This window comes from Belonocnema kinseyi, chromosome 8, assembly GCF_010883055.1.
Source record: "Belonocnema kinseyi isolate 2016_QV_RU_SX_M_011 chromosome 8, B_treatae_v1, whole genome shotgun sequence".
Taxonomy (NCBI): domain Eukaryota; kingdom Metazoa; phylum Arthropoda; class Insecta; order Hymenoptera; family Cynipidae; genus Belonocnema; species Belonocnema kinseyi.
The window spans coordinates 144,671,873-144,698,613 of record NC_046664.1 but is presented as its reverse complement, the minus strand read 5'-3'; the positions used below and the strand labels follow the sequence as shown (position 1 = coordinate 144,698,613).

The 26,741-nt window shown below is 37.3% G+C and overlaps 1 protein-coding gene across 5 annotated transcripts in view; it reads right to left on the bottom strand.

Annotated features, from left to right (window-relative positions):
* Positions 1-26,741, bottom strand: part of LOC117179148 — a 321,121-nt gene that overhangs the window by 93,468 nt on the left and 200,912 nt on the right. For all 5 annotated transcript variants that reach the window (XR_004467869.1, XR_004467868.1, XR_004467870.1 and 2 more), the window contains one exon: positions 7,677-10,788. Coding sequence is in view for 2 of the 5 variants with exons in the window: in XM_033370836.1 (XP_033226727.1) it covers positions 7,677-10,788 (3,112 nt within the window). In the remaining 3 variants the exon portion in view is untranslated. The remainder of the gene's footprint in view (positions 1-7,676; positions 10,789-26,741) is intronic.

The following is a 26,741-nucleotide window of genomic DNA, read 5'->3' as shown; positions in this document are numbered from 1 at the left end:
GCTCCAAGGAGATTATGTTGAAAAATAAAAAAAAATTTACCCAAAAAAAATTGTTTTTATACTTCATTCTAAGGACTTATTGAACTACCCTCGTACATTAATGCAATTTATTTCACTCAATTTCTTATTAATGTATCACTTTTTATACTTTGAGTTGCGTACAGTTTAACCACATATGCGCCTTCCTGCAGATACCCGACGATACTGTTTAAAACACTTCCATATGATTTTCCACGTCTTCACCTTCCTGCAGTTTTGCGTTTTTTTAGTTAAACACTTATTTTACATTTAATTGCACTTTACTTCTCCAATCATTCTCGTTCCCATTGTAATATATCGGGAGAGATGGTTTTTGTAATAAATGACAATTCTTAATTAAATTTATATTTAGTTTAGTCAACCATGAAATAGGAGATACAACGTGTACGGATTATGTGCAACTGACTTATGTGCCGTGTTGGCGAGCCTGCCGAGGCCCCCTACGCGAAAATGCTCACGCGGCCTATCTGCCTATCCCCTTTTTTATATACTGGTACTATCAACCTCTCCGTCCACCCTCTTGGGAATCTTTCTTCACTCCATACTGCTTTCACTAACCCCTTCAGCCTCTCCCTCACTTCTTGTGTGCCAAACAACCACGGTTCGTTCTCTACCCTGTCCAACGCTGCTGCCTCAGGCCTTTTCAATTTTCTTAAGTGCTTCTCGATCTCCTCGCCATTCAGCTCCTGTCCATTTACCTCCCTCGCTCTTCTAATCCCCACACCTCCCTTCCGTGTACCTGACCCCTGAAATGAATCTTTAAAAAATGCCTTCCATTCCTCACTCCCTATCTTCTTACTTACCCCCATCCTACGTTTCCTAAACCATTTAATTACCTTTCACACGTCCCTTTCTGTCTTAACACTTCTCAACTTTTCATCCAGATCTTCTTCCTTTCTTCTTACGCATCAACTTAAACTCCTTTTTTATTTCTACGTACTCCTCTTTTTTCGCAGTTCCTTCTTTCCACTTCCTGTACTTCTTTTTCAAATTTTTTTCATCTTTTTACATTCCCTATCCCACCACGGCTTCCCCATTTCTTTCTTTCTCGTTCTAAATACCTTCTTTCGCACAAACACCCAACGATCCTTCCTCTCCACCATTTCTTCCGGCACCCTTCCCTTTTATTCATAATTCCCTGTAAAGGTCCCCGTTCCCCCGAATTCTCGCATTAAAGCCACCCCCCTCCCGTACAACCATACCCTCCTTTCTCTGTCATAGTTAGTCTTCCATCCTTTATTTAATCCTTTCCATCCCATCCTTATTAAAAACAGACACAAACTTACACGTTACCTCTCCTCTCTTCACTGTCCTCATCTGCATGCCCTCCCCCTCACCCTATCCATGATCTACTAACTCTATTCCATCCCTAACCGCTGTTATAATTCCCCCACTAGCCCTTCCTTTCCTATTTACTCAGAGCACCTCCTGGAGCCATGAAACAAATTCCCCTGTACTTCCTTTAACATCTCCTTCTCCTCGTCCAATACCCACATTTTCTCATCTACTTTTATTTTCCGACACCCTACCTTCGTCACCCTCCCTTCAATCCTCTCCCTCCTAGCCCTGCCCTTCAGCTTTCTCTGCACATCCCTTTCCTTCCTCGTAAGATCTTGATCGATGAAAACCTTATCTTTTATCCTATTTTTGTTTCGCATTACCCCCGACTTTTCTTCCAACCTAACCTCACTTTCCCTATTCAGCCAAATCCGACCCCACAAAAGCTCCTTAAAATCTTTTCACCGCCTGTCACCGCACACGTTGTCTCTACGAAACAGAATTTATGCGACACCGTAATACAGTACCCTCCAATTGAACTTCTGTCTGCTACACCGCCAGGTATCAGGTCGTACCCCGAAAAGGCCTTGAGTCAAAACTCGAAAATAATAAACAAACTATGCAAAATATGCGCTGAATCACCAACTTTTATTCCAAACAATAATAAATAATCGTCACTATATTTGTGGAATACTTTATAAATTCCATTACCTTCATTCATAAGAGAAAAGAATTAGTATACTAAAAAATTTTTCCTATCTTTTTCAATTTTCAGTTTATCACTCAACTTTGAAGTTTTACAGATGATAAAAAAGAATTTGTATTAAAAATAGGGGTCATTAATTTGTTAAGATATGTAAATTTAAGGGAGCAGACTATATTATAAAAAAATATTTATTTCTTAGTGAGTTACCTCATTTAAATGTGTAAGCATGGCCTTTGCAGAAGATTATAATTTTTTAAAATAATTTAATATATTCTGCCGCCATTTTTTATTAAAATTTTTAATCTGAGGAACTACAAAATATAATTTTCTCCCAAATTTAAATTATTTAAATGTCTTCTCCCACCAAGAACCCCAATGGGTACTCCTGTCACCTAAGTCTACAAAAACGAGGACCCCTTTCTTTAAAAAATCTCGCGGCCCCCAATGGGTACCCCGTTACCCAGGTCATCAAAGAATTCGATCCTGTCGACGTTCAGCCTACCTGCAAGTGTCGATTATGACTTGTGAGCCCCTATGGATACCCCCAAGCTATACAGACCGCCCAAAGTTTCTTCCATATCAACAACTTTGATCTAGAATAAGTACCCCTGCTACTCAGATCGCCCCAAGAGTCATCCATACAAATTAATTGCGATCCTAAATTTCTAACATTGCTACCCAGATCGTTACAAGAGTCATTGATACAAACGACTTGTAAGCCAAGAGAGATTTGTCAAACATGTCATATTAAAGTCCCTCCGACTTTGAAACTATGTTGGGGTGGCCCCCAAAAAGGTCATCGATCACCCAAGGCCCTCCGGCATAAGAATGCCATCGAGTCCCTTTAGCAACACACCACGTAAGCGCGGTTTTAATTACACCGGCACACAAAAAAATGTGGTCTGTCCGACAGACTACACTAGCATATCTATATGTTTTTGGGGTCTCTGAGTTCGAATCCGGTGTCCAAATAACCAAGTTCGCTCGTATTTTTCTAAAAAACGAAAAAATAGATGTAAAATCGACAAAAGCAACGATTTTTCAGGTATATTTTTGAAAAAAAATATATTTTCTCGCCCGGTAGACTTAACCAATATATTTATATGTCTTTTGGGTCACTGAATTCGAATATGAGGCCCCAATAACCAATTTGGCTCATAATTTTTCGAAAATCGCAAAAATAAACGTAAAATCGGCGAATACAGCGATTTTTCTTGTATACTTTTGCAACAAACAAATTTTTCATGCCCGGTGGTCTAAATCAGCATATCCTTATGTTTTTAGGGCTGTTAAATCAGAATCCGGTGTCAAAATAACCCAGTTGGCTCATATTTGATCGAAAAATGCAAAAATAGAGCTAAAATCGACGAAAACAGCGGTTTTTCGTGCATATTTTTACAAAAAAATATATCTTTATTCCCCGTGGACTTATCCAGCATATTCTAATGTTTTTGGGGTCACTGATTCTGAATCCGGAGTTCAAATAACCCAGTTGGCTCATATTTTATCGAAAAACGCAAAATTAGACATAAGATCGACGAAAACCTTTAAATCTTAACCTTCCTTAACTGGGATTGTCGTTCACTGTAGATTCCCTTTGCGTCTCACGTTTTGGCGTTTTTAATTTGCATAAGTCACCTTGCATGGCAATAGTAGGATTATTTATAAGTAAGTTTTATTTACTTTAAGCGTTACCCAGGAACAACGACGTGGACGTAGTAAATTCTGTTCCCTTTGGGGTGCTTTATTACCGTGAATCCCCTTGCCTTGCACGCTTGTAGGGTTCTTTTATTTTTATTTATATCGCTTGAATCGAACCCTTTCGTCCTCAAAAGACCTACCTAGTGGAAACGTTCGCCTTGCTCTCGACTAAAGTCTCCGAGGTTGTCTGGAAACTTATTTATATGAGAATGAAGAAAATGTAGCTTTAAATTCATAAGGCAGCCTAGCTTACCAAAGTTTGTTACCATTTCTAAAACCACATTTTGATAGTCTGGACTTTTCTTATTACCTAAAAAGTTTTTTACAACATTTTTAAAACTAAGCCAGGCATCTTTTTCAGTGCGAGACATTTTTGTAATGAATTCTGGATCCTGCAACATTTTTCTTATCTGCGGTCCATCGAAGATCATCTCTTTTAATTTTGCTTCTGAAAGTTGTGGAAATTGATCTTTCAAAAACACATAGCAATCGCCATCCTTGTCAACCGCATCGAAAAACTGTTTCATAAGACCCAGCTTTATATGAAGGGGTGTAATCAAAACTTCTTTTGGGGCAACTAGAGGATTTTCAATTATATTTTTTGTCCTTGCTCAAATGATGTTCGCGATAAATTTTTCAGACGTAACTAGCTTAGGAACTTTATTCTTTTCATTGTCTGGTATGTACACTTCTCTATTAACACCGCTGCTTTCATCATTATCCACGTTATTACCATAATCAGTACTTTTATTTTTTTTGCAAAAATATACACGAAAAATCGCTATTTCCGTCGACTTTGCATCTATTTTTGCGTTTTTCGATAAAATATCAACCAACTAGGTTATTTTGACCCCGGTTTCAGATTCAGCTACCCCAAAAACATAAGGATATGCTGATTTAGAGAACCGGGCATGCAAATTTTTGTTGTTGCAAAAGTATACAAGAAAAATCGCTGTATTCGCCGATTTTACATCTATTTTTGCGATTTTCAAAAAAGTATTAGCCAAATTGGTTATTTGAGCCTCAGATTCAAATTCAGCGACCCAAAAGACATATAAATATGTTGGTTAAGTCAACCGGGCGAGAAAATGTTTTTTTTTTTGCAAAAATATACCTGAAAAATCGCTTTTTTTGACGATTTTACGTGTATTTTTCCGTTTTTCAGAAAAATACGAGCCAACTTGGTTATTTGGACACCGAATTCGAATCCAGCGACCCGACAAACATATAGATATGCTAGTGTAGTCTGACGTAAAGACCACTTTTTTGTGAGCCGGTGTTATTGTTTCACGCTTGTAGACATTTACGCAAAACTCAGCGACTTCTACAAAAATATCCTCGCTCGTAAACTTTAACATGGAAAGTGCGGAACAATACTGTGATATCTCCACTAACTTGCATCGTGAGTGGCTCGCCGGGGCCGGGACTAGTTATTAAATATCGCGCGTCTCAAGGCCGAGGTATACTCAACCAGGAACACTCAATGTATAAACCTCAACACAACTCTTCGGGCCTGCAAGAGTGTAGACCCAGATTCAGCCTGGAATTTCTAAAGTGTACATCTCCTCACGAACCCTAAATAAAATTTTTAGTTTCACTTTACCCACCTAAATCTATTCTAAATCCCTGCCTTCCCCAATGGCTTTTATATCGCGTTTCAAGCAGCGTCAGAACCGGTCCCCGTTACTGAGAGGATTACCTCCGTATCAGCATCTCTTTGCAATCATCCGTTTTTATCAGTCATCCGAAAAACGACCAACAATCCGATTTCCGAAGGTGTCTGAACCGTCACATCCAACAAAACGTTAATCTCGACATTCCTCATGGTTTGATACGTCGTTCCTACTACCAAACAGCCAGTGTTCAGAACCGGCAATCAGATTTAACCTGTACCCAGAACAGGCGGCAAAGAGGATTATCATTCCCGGTACTCTACCCCCCCCCCCCCTGTTACATAGTCTTTAACGGAACGCAATCACCCACATTACCAGAATAAGACGCGAATTTCTCATGTAAATATTTTTAACAATATATCTACAACTTTAGTTAGAAAACCACTTGGCTTTTCCTTTCGCAAATGAGTTTCCCTCTTTTTATTTTAATACTTTTGAGTCAGGCTCATAATAAACTCGTCGCAAAAACACGCTTGGACATTTGTGTTCACATTTCGAGAACCCGTAAAGATGCTTAAAGTTGTAGTACTTTAAATGAAAGATAAGATATCAAAGAATGCATCGTGTAAATATAATTGAAGGGCCACACTGCACACGGGCGTCAGTGTCAAATTTTGGAAAAACGGTTTATTGGCTTAAACTACTTGTTTCTCTCTAACTCGTGTCTCTGTAGAAGATTTTGTTCCACTTCGAACCTAAAGTAGGTCTAGGAAAAAAATTCAGTGCATACGGGCGTAAGTGCTACGATGCTTACCGGCGTAAGTGACATGCTTCATAGAGTGGTGTCGCCGTGGCGTTATTGATTTTCAGAGCACGTGTCGATTCTGGTTTATTTAAGTTTGCCCGTTAAAAATCATGAATTCTTGGAAAGAAATAGTTGCTGCCAAAGTTACTTTTCATGTGTTAAAATTGTAGCTTTCTGGTGCGCGCCGATCTTTGAACAGGGCTTCCTCGCACATGGTTATCTTTTTCAAAGCGCTTTTGTTCCAATTAAATAGAGTTAGACAATAGCTCAAGTACTTGTTTGTTTGTTTTTCTTTTAAATTCAAAAATTAAACAGTTACGCAACTTTTTTTGTGCCAAATTAAAGCTTTCTAGTCCGCGCTGATATTTCACCAAAGCTTTTTGGAGATGGATGTTTCTTTCAGAATGTTTGTTTGATGGTTCGATTAAGCCTAATTGTACCACGAAAAGCTTCTGCATATTTTTTAAAAAATTTTTGAGTGAAAGTTAGTTTTTTTGTTCTTGTGTAAAATTCGGGTTTTGGCACTTACGCCCGTATACAATGTGTCCCTTCAATTGATTCGACGAAATTTGTTTACGCTGTCTAACTGTTTTATAACAGATTGCATAGCTTTATTTTAGACCGCGTGTCGCAGATTAGAAGGCCCTAGCCTCAAAGATAAATTGTCTCATTTTAATCTATAAATACTGGAATTGCGTCTTTTTATACACCATACTTTTAATTTTTACGCTCCAAACTGCTACATTAAACATCTAAATAAAAATTAGTTATTATGAAATTTACATTTACGAAGTAAAAGTTCTCAAATATACACTTGCGCGCCACAGAAACGCATTTTGTAGGTGCATCTTTGAAGAATAAGAAACGTTGCAACCTAGTCTGTTGAAATATTTAATAATTTTGTTTTCTCGAACAACCTTTTACAAATTAACCTGACTTTGAAAAGTGACAGTGCCATCTCGAATATAATGTGGGCTTTTGGGTGTTGCATATTCAGGTGAGAAAGAGGCAAATCAATTCCGATTTTCAAGCAATTTTGTACTTTTAATTTTAACTACCTTAAAAATTGTAATTTTATTTTTGTATTTCCTACCTGATTACAGTGAATCCCTTTCATAGCTCTCTCTTCTTAAGCCCTTCTAAAAATTGACGCCGCGCCGCAGGTAGGTGTAACAGGAGCTGCGCGGAGTGCGCGGGGTTCGCGGTTGTCACTCAGGCGAGCACTCAGGCATGAACAAAAAAAGCGGAGCGGGCTATAATGAGTTAATTCCCTCCCCCTTCAGACCCAAAATCGGTGCTATTGAAGAGTTTCACTGTATTAATTACATACAAGGCCAAATTACTTTAAACTAATGGACATTTAATGCAGAAATTAATAAGCTTTCCAACTGTATAAAAAAATTTTCATCTATATTCTGAAGAGCGCTATCACTGTTTAGAGACAAAACTAATTTTTAGTAGGTCATACGGTTAGTGGACACCTACTATAAGTCGGCTATGTACTAAGCGTATAAATTAGTTAAAGTACTCTCACCTTTTAACTTATCTATCATAGCTGTGATGTCCTGCTCTGCGTTCGTAACAATTGGTGTTACAGGAAAATCCGTATTAGATTCAAAATTTTGATGAATCGAAACGCCACTTAGCAAGTCATCATCCAAAGCGTCAATATCTAACCTTGAATCATTGGAATCTTTTTGTAAGGCTACTGAATTTTCAAAAGTATTTCTTTGTAAATCACTTTCGCTGGACTCAGAGGAATCATCAGTTTCACTAACTTTTACACTGATATCTTCCTGCTCTTCAACTGCTTTCCTTTCGTAATCGTTTTTTGATAATTGATGTTGTTGTGACTCGATATCAAGATTCACAGTTAGTTCATCAATTTCTGATACAGATTTGGCTAACATTTCATCAAGAATTTTTACAACATCTTCTGCTTTACGAACCGCTTTATATTTTTTGGGAATCGCTTTTTGCGGGGTAAGCGATTCAGTATTTTCTGAAATTAAAGAAACTTCAAGGCTTTCCTCAGAAATATCTTCATATTGTGGATTCCTTAACACAGAGAATAATTTTTGATTATCTGTAATATTTTTCCCTATTTCTTCCAACTTTTCTGAATTGCAACTAAAGCCATCATTCACCGTTTCCAAAGTTTCCAATTTATCCTCAACTACTTCGACTAAATTGTCAAGCTGCTCACCTTCGGAACTATCTTGCTCTTCTAAGGATCTTAAGCATTCACTAGTTTTCACCCTTTCCTTCAAAATATTTTCTTGTATAGTATTATCTTCACTCGCAGTTTTAAAACAATCAGATAACATGACTCTCAACTGGAGTTTCGGTTTAATCAAATCATGGCCTTCCAAACATTCTGTTTCTAAGCAAATGTTGATTGATGGTGTTGCTTCATGTAATCGGGAGTTGACATTTGCTTTACGTTGATGGCTGTCAACTATACTTCTTATTTGTTGCATCGAATTTATAGATGTATATATAGATGAAGCATCTTTACTTATAGTACCTGGAGAATCGTGGAAACTTATTGATTTACACTCATTTTCCCCTTTCTCTTTTATCCTAAGGTCCTTACAGTTTTCCTGTTTCATTTTTTTCCTCCACTCAGAACTTAAATTTTCTTGATCATTCATCTGCTTCTTTGTTAAGTTGGTTTGCTCTTCATCCTCTTTATCCATAGATTTGGTTCTATCCAAACAACCATAAAGCTCTACGTTTTCAAAACTCACATCAAGTGTTTCGTTATTTGCAGATTCGCCCCAAGGAATAAACATTATGTCGTTTCCAATAACATCAATTTCTGCAGTTAGATTATCATGATGACCTAAGATTTTTTTATCGATTGAAGGATTTTCCTTTTTTTCAAAATTCGTCTGTTGCTTATCTTCTGGAACTACGATTAAACATGATAAATTATCATCTTCCTTTTGACGCTTAGTTTTTTTTTTCATATTGTGCAATTCAAAGGAATCGGAAATTTCCCAATCATCATACACAGATGCCTTTTCAATTTCGATGTGTTCTTCTATATATTCATATTGGGGCTTATCAGTTGAGCTTTCAACTTGAACCTGAGTGGAATAACCTCCCGCTTCTCTTCCTCCTGTGCCATCTGATACTTGCATTGTGCTTTGAAGAAGATCATTTTTCTGGATATTTATCTCTTCATTTAAAACAGTGCTTGCAGGTATGTCTAAGTCATCTATCATTATGTTTATAACATTCATTTTGCTATTGTCTAGTGTTGTACAGTTTTCAGGCGATTCACATGCAGAATTTTGGTAACTCCCTGATATTGTTCTTGATTTTGTTGTGTTATCTGCACAATATTTCAGCGGCTCCTTTTCTTTTATATCATTTAAAGATTTATCAAAAGTATTTTCATTTTGAGAAGGTTTCGATATAATTTCAGATACGAATTTAATGTTTCCATCCAATGAAGTTAAATCATTCGAGAATACTTGACTTTCATCGCTTAAATTATGCATTTCTTCTTCCAAAGTATGATCAGAGAGCTGAGACTGAATTTCCAATGACTTAATGTGATCAGATATAATACATTTTTCAATTTCATTAAGCATTTCTTTACTTCTTGCATTATAATCAATCTTCTGAGTAGAGCTTATCAAAGAAGTATAATTGACAGACATTTTTCGGAATCTGTCTGCATCATCATTAACGTCATCCTCTACATTATTATCACTGTTCTTCGAACCCTTAATAGTTTCGCCTTGGTCACCTAATAAGTGTTTTAAAAAGCATTTGCTCGATTGGTGTTCGATTGATTCAGTCTCAGGTAAATATTCCGATATATCTTCAGAAGTCCTTTTTTCAGAATAATAATCTTCTTCCTCATCACGCTGTTTCCCTTTACTAACTGACTTGTTACTAATCTGCAACATCATTTCTGAGAGCCTTTTGAGATCATTTTCAAGAGTGATAATATCGTCGTTCAAATTTTGGCTGTTTAAATCAATGTAATCTAATTTTCTGGAAAACGACAAAGAAACATTTTCTGCATCATAACTTTGAACGGCTTCTGCAACAGAGGCCACGTTAATTTCCGGCTCTGTCGGATTACTAATACTGTCGATAGCTTCTGAAATTTCTGGCATGTACAGACTCTTCGATGTAACGCTGATTTGTGAACATGAACTTTTGATTGATTTTGACTCATTTATGATAGATTGTTGAAATAAAGCATTGTTCAGGACAGAATCCTGTCTCGAAATAGAGGAATTTACTTCATTATTCTTTTCAAAATCATTAAACATAGTATAATCTTGCCTTGGCTCGTTCCTACTGTCATCTTCAAAAATTAACTGTTTACTCTCAACGTTCTCTTGTAACTTTAAATGCACTGTGTCCTTATTACATGCATTTTCGCAAATATTTGTGCTTAAGCTTTTCCCTTCTCGTGCCTTATTTTTAATTAAATCAGGTGTCGATATAGACTGCAATAAATCGGAACTCCTGTAAATTTCATGCATCCTTTTGATCGGAATTTCAGGTACTTTGAAATCAATTACTGACTTCGATTCGATAGCTGATTTCTCGGTGTTCCTAACAGATTCCTTTTTCGTTTCTAATGTTTTGCGCATCTCATGGATCGTTGCATCATATTTCTGTTTCATAAATTTTAATTTTAATAATAAATAATTTACCTAAATAAAAATAATTTCATATATAAATGCCTTCATTCAATGTGTGCATATCTGCTGACAACGCCGTGTATAGCGCTAATTAATACGTAAAATTTATGCCGAGTATGATCCTGGACTTTATTTTCATTGTGGGAGTTATTGCTAAGATTTTATGCGAATCGGTATGTTGCAGTGACAGGTGGTGAGAACTTTTTACGGATTTTTTGTGGAAGGTGTGAGTGGAATGGGAGGGTTGAAGTCTAGGAGGTGAGTAGGGTTATAGGGGTAAATTGGGGAGTTAAAAATTAATTTTCATTGCAGTTGTCGGGTGCGATTTGGCTAATTAGGGAAAGCAAAGAAAGGAACATTTTGGGGCGGTAGGCGACAACAGCCTACCGCTAGAGAGTCCCGTTAAAAAAAAGTACGAACATGTAGATCAACCCCGCCCCCCCCCCCTGACACCTCAAAATGGAGGGACAGGCGAAGAAGAAGTCTCTCAGGGTGCTGATAGGCGAGGTCAGAGGGTTGAGAGAGGACGTAAGGGGGGCTATGGAGCAGATGGAAAGTATGAGGGAGTACCTGAGGGTAAGAGATGAGAGATGGGAAAAGGAGGTAAAAGAGCTGAGAAAGAGGCTTAAGAAAGTGGAGGGCAGGTCGGAAATAGAAGCAGTTGACAGGGGGAAGGGCCAGAGGCAAGGTATTTGGAAGAGGGTGGAGAATATGATAGAAGAGAAAATGGGAGAGCGTAGGAATGAAAAGTAGGAGAGAGTGAATAGGGAAAGGATAAGGGAAATAGAGTTGAGGATGGAGAGAAGAGCTAAACAGCGAAAAAGGAAGAAAGGGGGTAGAAGCGCGGCTACAGAACATAGGCTGGGTTTAGGACAATGTAGGGAAAGTGAGGATGGAGGGGATAAAGGAGAATGAAGTGGCGGTCATGGAATTGGACACCTGGAAAAAATTGGAGTTATGCGTAACAAAAAAAAGGATAAAGGGCAAGAAGGTTTTCATCGATTAAGATTTCACGAGGAAGAAAAGGCATGTGCAGATAATGCTGAATGACAGGGCTAGGAAAGAGAGGAGTGAAGAGAGAACGGCGAAGGTAGGGTATCGGAAAATAAAAATAGATGAGAAAATGTAGGCAAGGAAGTCAGCAACGTATAGCGAGAATAAGATGCGGTTTCATGGAGGATTTTAATTGGTTCTGGCTTTCTAAAGAAAAGAGAATGTGTGAATTGTGCGAGAAGGGGGATGCAAAAGTTGAGCACAGGTTGGAGGACTGTGAAGAGGTAGAAAGGTGTGGGATAAGTCTGGAAGTATTGTTGCATGAAAGAGGGACAAAATGACAGTAGCATGGGTGAAAGGGGTGTTGGGTAAGATTGAGAAGGAAAGAGGACGGAGGAAGAGGAATGGAGAAGGAAAAATTGTACAAAGAAGCGAAAATGGGTATAATAAAACTGTAAATAATGTTAATAGAAGATAAGTATTAGGGGTTATCTATAAAAACAAGCGTATCATATATAAGGTGTGGATAGATGTTAGTTTTAAAGAGGTAGTGGTAAGAACATCTGTAAAAAATGGAAGTGTAAGCAAGTCAATTTTTTAAGGCGTAAAGAATAGATTTATACATATAAAAGGACAAAACTGGTAGAGACCTATTTTAGTCAGTGATTTTCTTACTTTATAAGTTTGACCTATTTACTAATCTTCTGTTGATTACAATACGTGGTACCAGAGAGAGAAGTTACAGCGTAAACAGAGACTGTGCACTTCCAATAAGTAGTATATTGATATATTATTCCAAAGAGTTCGTATAATCTGATGCTTAGAATATGGGCAGTAACTCACAAACAGTAATTGTGAAATGCATATCGAAACGCTAGTGCTATGAATCACACGGTCCTTAATTACATAAATTTTCCGATGGGAGTTCAGCAGAGTATGAATCATCTGACGGGATCTTGATTTGCTGAACCCTGCGCTTAAGAAACTACAATACGTCCCTAACTGGTCATACCTAGATGTTTATTATATTCAACCCCTTAAGAAATCATAGCGAGTTTCGACGTACCAACTCTCTGTACGAAAGTACTAATCTGTTGTACAATTAATATTATTAAATATTTTCAAACTTTACCTCCGAGCTCATACATTTGATAGAACACTGTATCATTAATACTTACTTCTCTTTTAATAACCAATTCTACGAACAAACAAATTGATGAGGCAATAAGAAAATACATTAAAAAACCAAGCCAATACAACCTAAGACAGAATGCGAGAGTAAAACGGCCACCCTGCTACCCTACATCCAAGGTGTCACAGAAAAAGTACGAAGAATTCTCATAAAACAGTACATCCAAACCATATGTAAACCTCACTGACTCGGGAATATATCAAATCCCTTGCTCTTATGACAAATTATATATTGGAGAAACCGGGAAAGCAGTTAGTCCACGTATTAAGGAACATGAGAATAAAGTCAAGTTAAAACATTTCGCGCAAGCAGCACTACATGAGCATCATATAGAAACAAGACATTTTATTTGACAAAACAACTGTAATCTGTATCAAAGTGGTGCAAAACAGCAAATATTGGTCACGAACATTATACGAAAATAATGCAAAGACTAATGTTTGCACTGGAATATCAAATTCTTGAATTTTTAACTTGAAAATATTCATTTTCAAATGAAATAATAAATTTTTAACATACAATTCTACTGTTACATTTTCAGTTCAAAAGAAAGTTCTCAACAAAAAACCTATTACAAAAAGGGGGGGGGGGTCATTTAAATGATGACTATGGAAGAAATGTCTACATCAATTCTACATTCAACCACATAGCTTCATTATCAACTACAAATATGATTTTTTAAACACAAAGAATAATTTTCTTCCGAAAAAGTAATTATTATCAAAATACATACATTTTTAACCAAACCTTTCAATTTTAAAGTAAAAAAAGGTTTCCACAAACTATGAAATAGTAACATTTTGAGCCTACAAAATTAACTAAAGTAAAGAGAAGAATTTTCGTTCCTTTGAATTAAAACAAAGAAGATGGATTGTCAACAAACTTGTTTCATCCTCAAAAAAAGAGAGGCATTTGAACAAAGAAGATTAACATTATACCCAAACAGACCAATTTTCTATGAAAAAGTTTACTTTTACAACAAACAGTTTCGTTCTCTAACAGATTCTTGAGTGTTTAACAGAAAATGTTAATTAAAAATAAAGTATTCAATTTCCACCACAATGATGAATAATCTTCAAACAAACATATTTATTTTCAGCCATCAAAATAAATTTTCTACATAATACTTCCATTTTCAAATAATATATAGTTCACTTCGGAACAAACACTTCAACTTTTTACCAAAATAATTCAATTTTTAACGAAAAATAGAAATGATTAGCAAAAAAGTTCATTTTCATACCAAAAGTTTAATGATTTAAAAATTTTTTAATTTTTCTGCTATATCATCAGAGATTGTACCTTACCGACCGTCAATCAACCCTCCAAACCATGAAGGCAGAAGATCTACACAATATCGATCAAGTTAAGAATCTTCAATAACAGAAAATGCTTAAGGTCTTAATAAGACTAGATGGAAAATAATATTTTTTAAATTAAAATTATTTCTTGAAAAAAAGATCCTACTCCATCTTCACTTTATTGGGAATCGAACCACAAAACTTCTGATTTCCGGTCAGGTGCTTCTCCAATTAAGCTATTTGAGAGATCAGAATAGGAACTCTTAATTCAAGAACATAACGCTAATTTTTAGCTAGGTTCGATTCCCAATGGAGTGAAGATGGAGTAGGATCTTTTTTTCAAGAAATAATTTTAATTTAAAAAATATTATTTTCCATCTAGTCTTATTAAGATGTTAAGCATTTTCTGTTATTGAAGATTCTTAACTTGATCGAAATTGCGTAGATTTTCTGCCTTCATGGTTTGGAGGGTTGATCTACTGTCGGTAAGGTACAATCTCTGATGATATAGCAGAAAAATTAAAAAAATTTAAAATAATTACTTGTACCACCAACACCTAGCTAAAAATTAGCGTTATGTTCTTGAATTAGGAGTTCTTATTCTGATCTCTCTAATAGCTTAATTGGAAAAGCACCTGACCGGAAATCAGAAGTTTTGTGGTTCGATTCCCAATGGAGTGAAGATGGTTATGTATCATGCAAACAATAAAAGAAAGCAATTTTACACCAGGAATATACTACGTCACAGATACACATCTGGCGAAGGAGTATCGAAAAACCGATACGATCCCGAGCCGATATATCGACTTCCCGAGCCAAAGCCGAGCCGAGAGAAAACCGAGCACGGGTATCGGAATCACGATCCCGACCCGAGACAAGCCCGACACGATTCCGGCTTGATCACGAGACAGTATCGTATCGAACGGCACCACTAGATTAAACGCACAAATTCATAGGCAAGGCGCATATAGAAGACCTGAAACCTTTTGTTCCCCTAGAGACCAACCCTTTCGACTTTTAAGGATCCAAAATGGCCGGATATGGACGACCCCTTGGCTGGGAGAAGTACCACGCCTTCATGTTGGAAACGCAGGAGAGATATCCCGAGTTCTTTGACGCCTTCCAGATAGCCCTGGAAACCTGGAAGGAGGCCAACTTGGCAAGCAGACTGCCACCTTAAGCGAGATCCCTTCAGAGGAGGAGTATTTGGAACGGCTAAAGGCCAATTTTGACTAGGTGCAAAGGCATTCCCCTACATCCGAGAGACCAGGCCGTCGCTCATGTCGTTCCCGACACCCTTCTCCATCACCATACCGTCGCTCGTCTCGGCCCTCTCACCCTTCCTCCCCACCATACCGTGACTTCTCTCGCTCCCAACACCCTTCCTCCTCACAATACCGTCGATCCTCTCGCTCCCGACACCCTTCCTCTTCCCCATACCGTCGCTCCTCTCGTTCCCGACACCCATTTTCTTCCCCATACCGTCGTACCTCTTTTTCCCGACAACCACCTTCTCCCCCATCCCGTCGCACTTCCCGCTCCCGACGCCCGTCTTCCCCTCCGTCCCGTCGTACCTCCCGCCCTCTCGCTTTAGACCATCCACTCACCCTTCATGCCGTTTCACCGCAAGTCCCCGACTTCCAGCTTCTTTCGAACCCTACCTCTCTCGCCCTAGATCCTCGGTTTCATCCAGTACTGGCCCCGCCGAAATCCCGTCCCTTCAGGACTTAACTTTTTCCCCTCCCAGCAATATAGATCCAGAGACGATTACATTCTTCCAGGAAACTGGCGACTTTGGGCGCTGCAACTGCGATGAGGCCTCCCATTGCTATTCCCAATGTCCCTATCTGCGACAGGCTTTCTATTTCGGATGTGGCGAAAATGGGCATAAAAAGGCCAACTGTCCCAAATGTTCCCTTTACTTATCCCGACCGTACAACATGGCTATTCCTTTCCCTTCCTCCCTCCCTTATCTTTTCTTATTGTTTATATTCTCCTTACGTTTAGTTCTAATAAAAGGAATGTTTTCATTCACCCGTAACTAATAGTGGTTTCAATGCTTCTCCCTCCTCAACCTTAGTCTAGTTTGAAATTTAATTTGTCTCTTTAAATTTTGTTGGTACCTACTTTTTTTTATTTTATGTTTATAATTTTGTTTTAATATTATTTTTAATTTCATTTTGTCTATCAGTTAAGGAGTTCAAGATTTAAGTTTTTTTGTTGTTGTTAAGTTCTCTTTAATTCTGGCTGATCACGGGTATTTTGTTCCTGCGTTGAATTCTAGTTTTTGGTTTAATTTTGCTTTGAATTGATTTGATCGTCTCCCGCCCGGTTTGAGTCCTGTTCGCCCCCCCCCCCCAGAGAGGGGTGTTGTGATGTTGCAGTTTGGCACCATCACAATAATCCAGTAGTAGTTTAAAATTTTCAAGAATTATACTCAAATTAGACATCTCGAGTAAAATTGGGCACTCCGTGACTGCGTTTTGTAAATTTTTAATTTAAGATAATTTGATTCCGCCTTTGTATTTCTTTATATAAATATATATGTATACAACTATCGTGAGGACTTTGCGGTCTTGAGCGGGAAAGGTCCAGATTTTCTACATCCCGTGGCGTCGTCAAATAGGATTCGCTGTCACCTCCTTTTAGCGAGGCTTCTACAGTCTAGAGACCTTCAAGTTAGTCCCTTTAGGCTGCTTCTGGTATTTTTTTATTTGTTTGGCTTCAAGGACATCTACATATTCAAGTCTCGTTCCTGGTGAGGGTGGACTATGGGCGAATTACCCGAAATTCATAATTAGGAGATAATTACACTCTGTTGAAGTATTAATAGTACTAATTTTAAGAGCGAATTACCCACAAAATCTATAAATAGATAGGCAAGTCGGCCCAATTTCTCGTACCGCTGAGATTTTAATATTTTATCTCATTGTCATTACGGGTTATTCTTAATATAAAACATAAGAATAAACCAAGGGCGAAATGACCACAAAGTCTGTCAGTGGACAGGCATTTCTGCCAAATTGATCTAAAATGAGGAAATATACAATTATTAACGCCGTTCTATTTTTCAATATCGTTCGAGAGTTGGTGGAAGACCCCTCCCCCTTCAGTAGTAGTACAGTCCCATCCGCCAATTATCAACCAAGAATCAGTCATCCCTTATCGGCCTCAAGTCCGGTGGTTCGGAACCAACACGTGGCAGATCTCAGGTATAAGAAAAACGGCCTTCCAGCTAGAAGGAAGGAAGAAAGTGAGGAGAAGCGACAACAGCGAGGCAGATCAGCGGAGTGTGGCATCATCGGTCTCTCTCTTGACCGTCCAGACTCGTATTCTAAGTTTCGCGCGCTAGCCTCTGTATGTTTTCCCCCGCTTTTCGTAAGTAAGTCCCCTCTTGTGTTGATCGATACGTTTTTCGACCGACCTCTGCTTTTTTTGAGGTAGGACTTTAATTGTCTCCATAGTGATTCATCCGGGTCTTTTTCTGCCTTTTTTATATAGTCAAAGAATATTAATAACCCTTGGCTGGATCGTTATGTCTGGGGATAGTCCAGAATAAATTAACCCCAAAGCGGAGGTGTGAAAACCATGCCGAAAGCTGAATGGCACCTGGGTGAGGTGCCTAGAACGGTGACTCTGGGACACCGGGCGACCTGTCAGAGTACGCAGCCTTATTCTTGAATCCGGGGCTCTAAAAGAATGGACGAACCCCTTTCCCTAGCTTCTAGTGGGAAAAACAATTATAACACCAAACATAGTTGTAGTAAGTGCGGTTCAAAGCAATAGAACGAGTCGACCAACGAAGATTGAGCCAATGAAGATAAGAGTGAATGCGATGGATCGGCGGAATGTCCTGAATTTTAGGTGAACGGAGCGAAAAAATCACGACTTGCTAGAGGGCTACGATGCGAGTGTGGCCCCTGAACGGAGTTACATGGCCCGCCTGCATGCTCTGTGGTGAGTGAAGCACCCAGTGCTATCGTACTTTTCGCATCAAGGTCTGCAAAGCCATACCCAACTACTCCAAAAAAGGGGCTATGTAAGCGGAGCGCCTACTCTACCACAGCCAGAAAAAGCCGGTAACAGAGAAAGAGAGGCAACACTACGAACAACCGCGGGCAGTATCCGATAGAGGCAGAGCGATGCTTTATGACCCGGAGAAACATGAACATCCAGTTTTCTATCAATCCTAAACATCTGGTTAAAATGGATGCGAGCTTCGTAGAGATTTTTCTGAAGAATCCGACCTCTGGATTATTAATTGTTGTACAGTCGGTTAAATAAAAGCGTGGTCACTGTTGTGAGAAAATGAAAAATCTCAACAGGAAAATTCTTTCAATAATTGTTTTATTTGATCGAAAACTTTCATGCAAATACATTAGGAGCAATTCCAATCACCTTCAGCGTCAATAATGACTTGGCATGTTCGAGGCATACGTTGGGCAGAACCGCGATTTGGGAAGTCATCGACATTTTTCACCTCTTTGAAACGATTCACCCACTTACTCACAAACTGTTTCGACTTTTGCATATATTTCGCAGCAGCCGCTTGGATCATTTTAAGACCTTTAGGGTGCGAGCACCAAAAAACTGCTTCAAAGCGCGAAGTGTATCCGGCACTCATTTTGGAAAAATACTCGGTTCGTATTAAAAAGAACAGTCAGCTGATTCTCTTTCATCAATCATGTAAGACTATACTGACCTCTATATGAAAAAGATTACAGCATTCGCATTTACCAATCGCTAGTAATCGTGACCACGTTCTTATTTAACTGACTGTATATATAATTCACCGAGACCTTTGGCCGATGCGAACCGTAACACGAAACGAATGGCTGATCATAACCAAAAGACGAAAACATCAACTTGACACGCAGATAAGCTGAGCACAACAGTTCGCGTCCCGCATTAAGTGTGTGATTGACTACATAACATCTGGCAGGAATTTTACCACCAAGGTTCTGAAATTTGCACGAGAACGGCGGACCCGTTATCACTCACTTAACAAGTCAAATCAGCTGATCACCAGGCAGCATATTATTGAGAGAATACGGATACTATCTGACGCTAAGAGAGGTCTAGATTCGAGGGAGAGGCGGGTCAGAGAAAACCAACAGTTTCTCTCTGACCCATCTCCACGCTTCCAAGACCCCCCAGTTACTGTCGAACACCCGCCCAAACCAGAGGAGTTCGAAGAATTTTTTAGAGAAGTCTACGAAGTTCAGCATAGGCTGAAAGGACAGTCAGAGAACATAAATACCTTCAAGCAGTGGTTGGTAGAAGAGCGCACAGTACTCCTGCGGAAAATGGGCAACTTGGCTGACCCGAAGAATTACAGACCAATCACTTGTCTGGTCACACTGTATAAGATATTTACAGCTATCCTAAATGATAGTATTGTTCGGACAATCGAAAACGTGTGGCAAGAAATTTATGTACAACGGGGATCAAAAATAGGCGTATTAAGATGCCGTGAGAACCTGCTCATCCATAGATGTGTCTGAAAAGATGCAGCATCCTACCAGCTTGACTTATCGATGGCCTGGATTGATTACCGGAAAGCTTTCGATTCGACCTCCCATAGACTTAACATCTGTCTTTTCAAAAGCTTAAAGGTTCATTTGCAAATCGTGAGGTGCATAGAGAGATTGATGCCGCTCTGGAACACCAGATTTACTATCTCATCTGGAAAAAATTGTGTGAAAACTAACAAGTTCACCTTTCAGCGACGTGTCTTTCAGGGCGGCACCATGAGCCCACTCCTCTTCTGCCTATCATTATTGCCACTATCTCTAGCACTTCGCCATTCCCAGGGGTACTTTTGTGTCAAAACTACAAATCGAAATCAGAAGGCCATTCATGTATTTTACATAGATGATCTTAAGATCTATGCTAAAAACAAATAGCGACTACATATAGCTCTAGGGATTGTCGAAGGATACACTAAGGAAATAGGAATGGAATTTGGGTTAGATAAATGCGCCAAGGTTTATTTGAAGCGAGGAAAACCTAATAGCATCCCGGTAGTACTCTATTCATTTTGAGTGGTTCAATGCACGAAGGACGAGCTCACATCCCTTGATAACGGGACACTGAAGGTTATGCATATGAACAAAAGCATGCATCTTAAGCGCATGTGATACTTAGAAAATTGTCGATTTTAACAGTTTTAAGTTCCCTCAGCTTTTTTTCTAGAATAATAAATATTTTGTCTTAAAAATTTGGGGAATGATAGCGAACATGCTAACGGACGTCCCCACACACTTTTTTGTAGGTTAATTCAAAAAAGTTTTAATTTAGCAAAAAATGATTAATTTGCATAGCGCTTAGATGGTATCGATTTTTTCAGTGTGAGATTCCCTCGGATTTTTCTTAGGATAAGAAATATTTTGCCTTCAAAATCTGGGAACTGCAAGCGAACATGCTAACGGACGTCTCCACACACTTTTTTTGTCTTTTTTTATCGAAATAAATATATTATATATATATTGTGTTCATCAATACGAACTTGAAAATAAAATAGGTTTATACATTCAGTTTTTTGCTTGCAATAATAGCCCTATGCTAATTAATTTCGAATAGAAATAAGTGTATTATAAGTAATATCACGAAAATTGAGAGCGAAGTAGGACTAGTTACTACTACTAAAAATTACAAAGCCTGAAAACGTTCATTTGAGAAACAACCGTGCAAATTTGTTGAAGGAATTTGATCATTTGGTTTTTCCATAATTCTTTACGTCATATAAATATTGGAAATTTAAATTCTTTATGCAACCAGTTGTAAAAATTAATTATCGATTTTAAATACCAAGGAAGGCAAACCTTCTTTTTACAAATAATAATTTTTAGACATTCCTAAAACCATTATGCATTTTATAGTAACTTTTTGTTGGAAATAATTTATTTACAAATTTAATCATTTTTAATAAGCAAGCAAATATCCGAGATTTGGGAGCACTGAGTCTTTATATGTGTCTACTACATTTATACCAATGAGAATTTGTCACGTGCTTATTCAATTCTAGTCTTCGAAAATATGAAGATTTGTTTCATATACATTCCATGACTGTATACGATTGTTTTGTAAACTGTCTAAAAAAACTTCCAGGACTCTTGTTCCTTGACTGTGCTTGAAACTTCTGACTTTTTCTCATTTTTCTATGCCAATGTATGACCCCTTAAAAAGATACGAGACTTTATCAAAATGATGGCCCGTCGAGAAATCCAGCACTCATCTAGGATATTTTTCAATCCTTATTTTTCGTGTAGGGAAGGAGTTAGGAAGATAAAGAGGAAAATTATGTGCTTTCTTTCTCGATCTAGTGGCTGAATTTTCACCGGTGGACAGGAAAAAGTTGTGAGACATAATGAAGAAACAGGAATAAAGGAAAATAACAAAAAATGTTTTGTGCTAAATAAAAATTTTATGCATGTGCATTATTTTGAGGTTACGTCGTTTTTCATCTCTGCCTTTCCGATAATTTGGAAATTATTTATGAAAAAACTTTTTTGATTGCCTGCAAACAAGTTTAGTTTCGGGAGATTAGTTACTATGTTTATTTGTAAGTCCAAAGTTTTCGGCCAAAAATATTGTGTAGTTTGGAAGTAACGCTCGGGAGAATTGTAACATACATAATATCAAAATTTTTTTGAACAAAAACGCACAAAAAAAAGTATATGGGGTCGTCCGTTATCGTGTTCGCTATAATTTCCCAAATTTTGAAGATAAAATATTTCTTATCCTAGGAAAAAAGCCGGGGGAATCTAACACTGAAAAAATCGATACTAATTCCTAAGCGTTATGCAAATTAATCACATTTTGCTAAATAAAAACTTTTTTTAAATTAATCCACAAAAAAGTGAGCGGGGAGAATATAAGGAGGAATAATGTAGTCTGTATAATTCTTATACTCATTTACCTTCTATAGCTTTTCCATCTAGTCTTATAATTGTTATGTGCAAAATAGAATTGCGCAAACATCGTCTGGCGACAAAGATTCGACCATCGCCGCTGAGCGGGATTTGATGCACCAAAAAGTCGAGATTACAGGTTCCAATTTCAAATTAAATTCCGCAATGTTACAGCAGATAAACACATACTCGACACACAGATAAAATAGCACTATATACTCGACATTATATATGTATGTATGTATGTATGTATATATATATATATATATATCGTTCTGTACACGGAGTTGTCAGCAAATAGCCTCATATTAGGTGGAGGCATCAAATAGATTTAACTTTCATGTGTCTGGAAGTTCAATCAATGGTCTTAGATATACTTTGAATTTTATAATAGCTTACACTATATATGGTGGGCTACTATTTCCGTACCCATAAATTAAAATTGAAGATATTACACTTTAGCACAATACTTGTGCGATAAGAGTAGTGAATTCTTACGCATAATATCCTTCAATGAATTGACATAATTGTCGAAGAAAACGGACGAAGGGGTATTATTTATAACCGTTCTAGCAACTAAAAACCATACAATTTTCAATCGTAGCTGCTCCTTTCTTCAATTTAACATAGAAAAATAAAGTGATAATCTAACACTTATTTCATTATGCGTTTTACCTGCAAAAAGAATTAACTTCAGTCGATTAATCTCGCCATGAAATAAGAGACCGATACTATGGTAAATTATTGTACCTGCCTTTGTTTTAATGCGATATATTTGGACCCTTTTAACATGTCAACCAACGTGCTTGTTAATGCTTGATATCATGCTGAGCAATATAATCCACTATGTTTATTTTGACAAGTGTTTACTTGCTAAGAAAAAGTAGTGGTATTACTTTCTTACAATATGTTAAAGTCTGCAGGAAAGTGTAGTCACGCAGGAAGCAGGAAAAATGTATGAGGGTATTGTGGTAAAAAGATTACGTTTAGTACCTGGTTAATTTTTTCGGCATAAAATTTGCTAAGAGAAACCCACCAAAAAGACCTAACAGAATGAAGTTGTGAGATCTGTGTGTATGCTTTTGTTCCTTTAAAACGAAAAGAAAAAATTCCAATGACAGTTACATCGTTACGAATTATCTACTATCAGAGAAAAGTGATACAAAAAAAGTAACTCAAAAATGTATTCTAGCAGAGTTACACTTTTTACAAGATTTTGTAAATCATGATTTTTTGAGATAGTTTAGTTCATCTTCTTGGTAGAACTCAAGCCCTAAGGTGGCGGAAAAAGCTTAACTTAGTTATAGAATTATCAATGAAAACTTTTCGAGTAAAATGCCTGCAGATAGCTTTCAACCAATTCTGATGGATGGACCAAATATACTTCAAAAACAATACGTGTCCATTAATTTATTTACGTATTACCCTGCATTTTTAAACAATTAGTAACCCGAAAATATAAAATTTTTTTTAATTAAACATTTAAAAAAAGTATCAGCTACGATTTTTATTTTAATGATAATCAGTTATTATAACGGTAATAAACAATGCCCCAAAGTCCGCTTTCTTTACCCTTTTTAAACCATTCTTCATTTAGGGACACCGTGAAAAGGGGGAAGGCCTGGGGGTCGAAATTCAAATCGAGGTCGCCTGAGCATATTTCGAAAGATTATCGAATTTCATACAACACGTCTAACAGCTTTATTGTAAGTAGGGCCTGGCTTTGATAATATGCATTTTTGAAAATTGCGTAGTCGCAAGCAGAAATGCTACCACTAGGCCACTGCCACTTGTGTGAGGCGTGCGGCGTAAGTGATACTGGCCAATCAGGTATGGTAGAAGCAATTTGCAAAAATTTAGATTTTCAAAACCGGGCTCTCATTCGAGATAGATAATGTTTGATAATGTTTTAGCCAACTACGATTTTAAATCTAAAGCCGTTAATGTGGTCGCGAAATGCTTAATATCCAGTGTCTTCACAACATTATGATACCGACTATAGAGAAAATAGTCGTTAATAAACGATGTCAGGAACCACCAGCATGTCGGCATCAAAGGGGTTTTAAAAAAATTGGCGGAACAGTTTGCTGAAACACTTGCCCTCTAATTTAGTGAAACAGTTGAGGAAAATGCATCAAACATTATCTATATCTAGAACTAGAGCGCAGGTGAAGAAGGCAGTGGCAAACAATTTCTTACAACTACTCCGCACAAGAGAATGCACTGCAGTTTCCCCAGAAATGTGAAGGAAGTGTCGAAGATGATGAAACTGACGTTTGCTTTAGGCAAATCACCTGGATTGAAGTCAAGCAGGAAGGGTTTTATTTTTACGTGCCAAGAAGGGGTTATTTTCACCTTATCAAACCCATGCCGCATTTTGGACCAAACAATGCCGATTATGGGTGCAAAGCATGTGAGGCACATCCCGAGTAACTAAAACACATAATATCTAGTTATTTAACTGATGCGTTACGATACACAGAGTGGACATGCAGGGGCTTACATTCAAGGCGAACTTGAATGCCACCCGAATTGAAAAACGGCAGTGGAGAAGCCATTTTAAAGGGGCATTTCCATATTTCGCGTCTTTCAAATTGCATTCGGGTCGGCCATTCGGTCAAGTCCGTGTATTTTCGGATCAAGTTTATCATAGTTTCCATGGTTGCGTTAGAAAGTTAAAATGGATACAAGTGTAAAAAATATAGGTTATGTTATGTAGTAATTACAATTGATAAAAGTGTTTAATTAATAATGAAGTGAGACATGTGGACTGAGAAGCAAACGTCAACTTCTTTTCTGTGTCAATAACATTATGGAATGGCTGCTGAGTGACAAATACCATAAAACAGTAATAATATTCTGCGCTTCCAGTGGGCGAAGAGCGACTTGTGTTTAACGCTTACTTACGGCATAGAAAAGCTATGTTATGAATAGACAGGATATGTTTTAAATAAAGTGAATAAAATATTACATGCTTAAACTTTAAATTGAAATTACCTACATTTACTTACAGCGATTAGGGCAAACAGGTGAATCTGAAAATAACCTCAAAAAAATGACAGATCAGCCGGGCATGTATATTATGCTTTCGAATGATTATTTTCTAGCAAAGAAATGTTTTGTGGTTTTGTATGTTTATTACTGACAGTGTCGACAATAATAATTTAAATAGTAATTACTTATTAACAATTTAACAATCATTACTTATTAATCATTTTAATAAGTAATACATTATTTCTGAATTTCATAATTGATTACCACTGTTTTTTTCACTGTTCGATCCTAGACGAAATGCAAATCAGGAAATGCAGACGGAATTGGTGCATTTCAATCAACATTGTTGAAAAATCTTTAGCTCTGGACCTTATCCCAAGACTGGGGATTTACCAGCTTAAAATTAATTATCTGAGTCACTTCAATGGTGTAATTTTTACAAACATTGGAATGAAAGTTCCTGCCTAAAATTTCTCTTCTAGATTTATTACTGATTACAATCCTATCACCAACGAGTCTTTAATTTAATTTAATAGTTGACCGAACCAAATTTTGACATGAGGTCCAGAGAAAACATTTTCGAAAATAAAAAAATCCCTTAAAACTTTATTAATCAAAATTCGTGCTACTTGAATTGCTTCGAGATTTTTGTTTCATACACCCATACAATCACAATTACTTAAGATTGATTTCAGGGGCAGACCAAATGCCAGATTGGAAATCAGATCCAGATATAGCAATTTCGAAAATAGCATAATTAAAAAAAAATTGGAATGAAAATTCCAGCCTAAAATTTCTCTTCAAGAATTATTACTGATACAATTCTATCACCAACGAGTCTTCAATTTATTTTAGTGGTAGACCAAACAAAATTTTGAGATGAGGTCCAGAGAGAACATTTTCTAAAATAAAAAAATCCATAAAAACTTTATCAATCAAAATTCGGACTAGTTAAATTGCTTCGATATTTTTTTGATACACCGCTACCATCAAAATTACTGAAAATTGATTTTAGGTCTGATCAAATGCCAGCTTGGAAATCAGATCCAGACATAGAAATTTCGAAAATAGCATAATTAAAAAAAAATTGGAATGAAAATTCCTGCCTAAAATTTCTCTTCTAGATTTAATAATGATACAATCCTATCACCAACGAGTCTTTAATTTATTTTAGTGGTTGATCAAACCAAATTTTGAGATGAGGTCCAGACAAAACATTTTAGAAAATAAAAAAATCCATAAAAACTATATCAATCAAAATTCGGACTAGTTAAATTGTTTCGGTATTTTTTTTTTTTTGATACACCGCTACCATCAAAATTACTTAAAATTGATTTTAGGTCTGATCAAATGCCAGCTTGGAAATCAGATCCAGACATACCAGGTGTATACATATGAAACCGGTATTGCCATCTAGCGGCCAGTAGGCATACTTGTAGGCACTGACGGAACTTACCATTTGTGCTAATTGGCGTATTGTCATCTGTCAACAATATCCAATACCAAACATTTCAAGTTTCATATGACATCGTG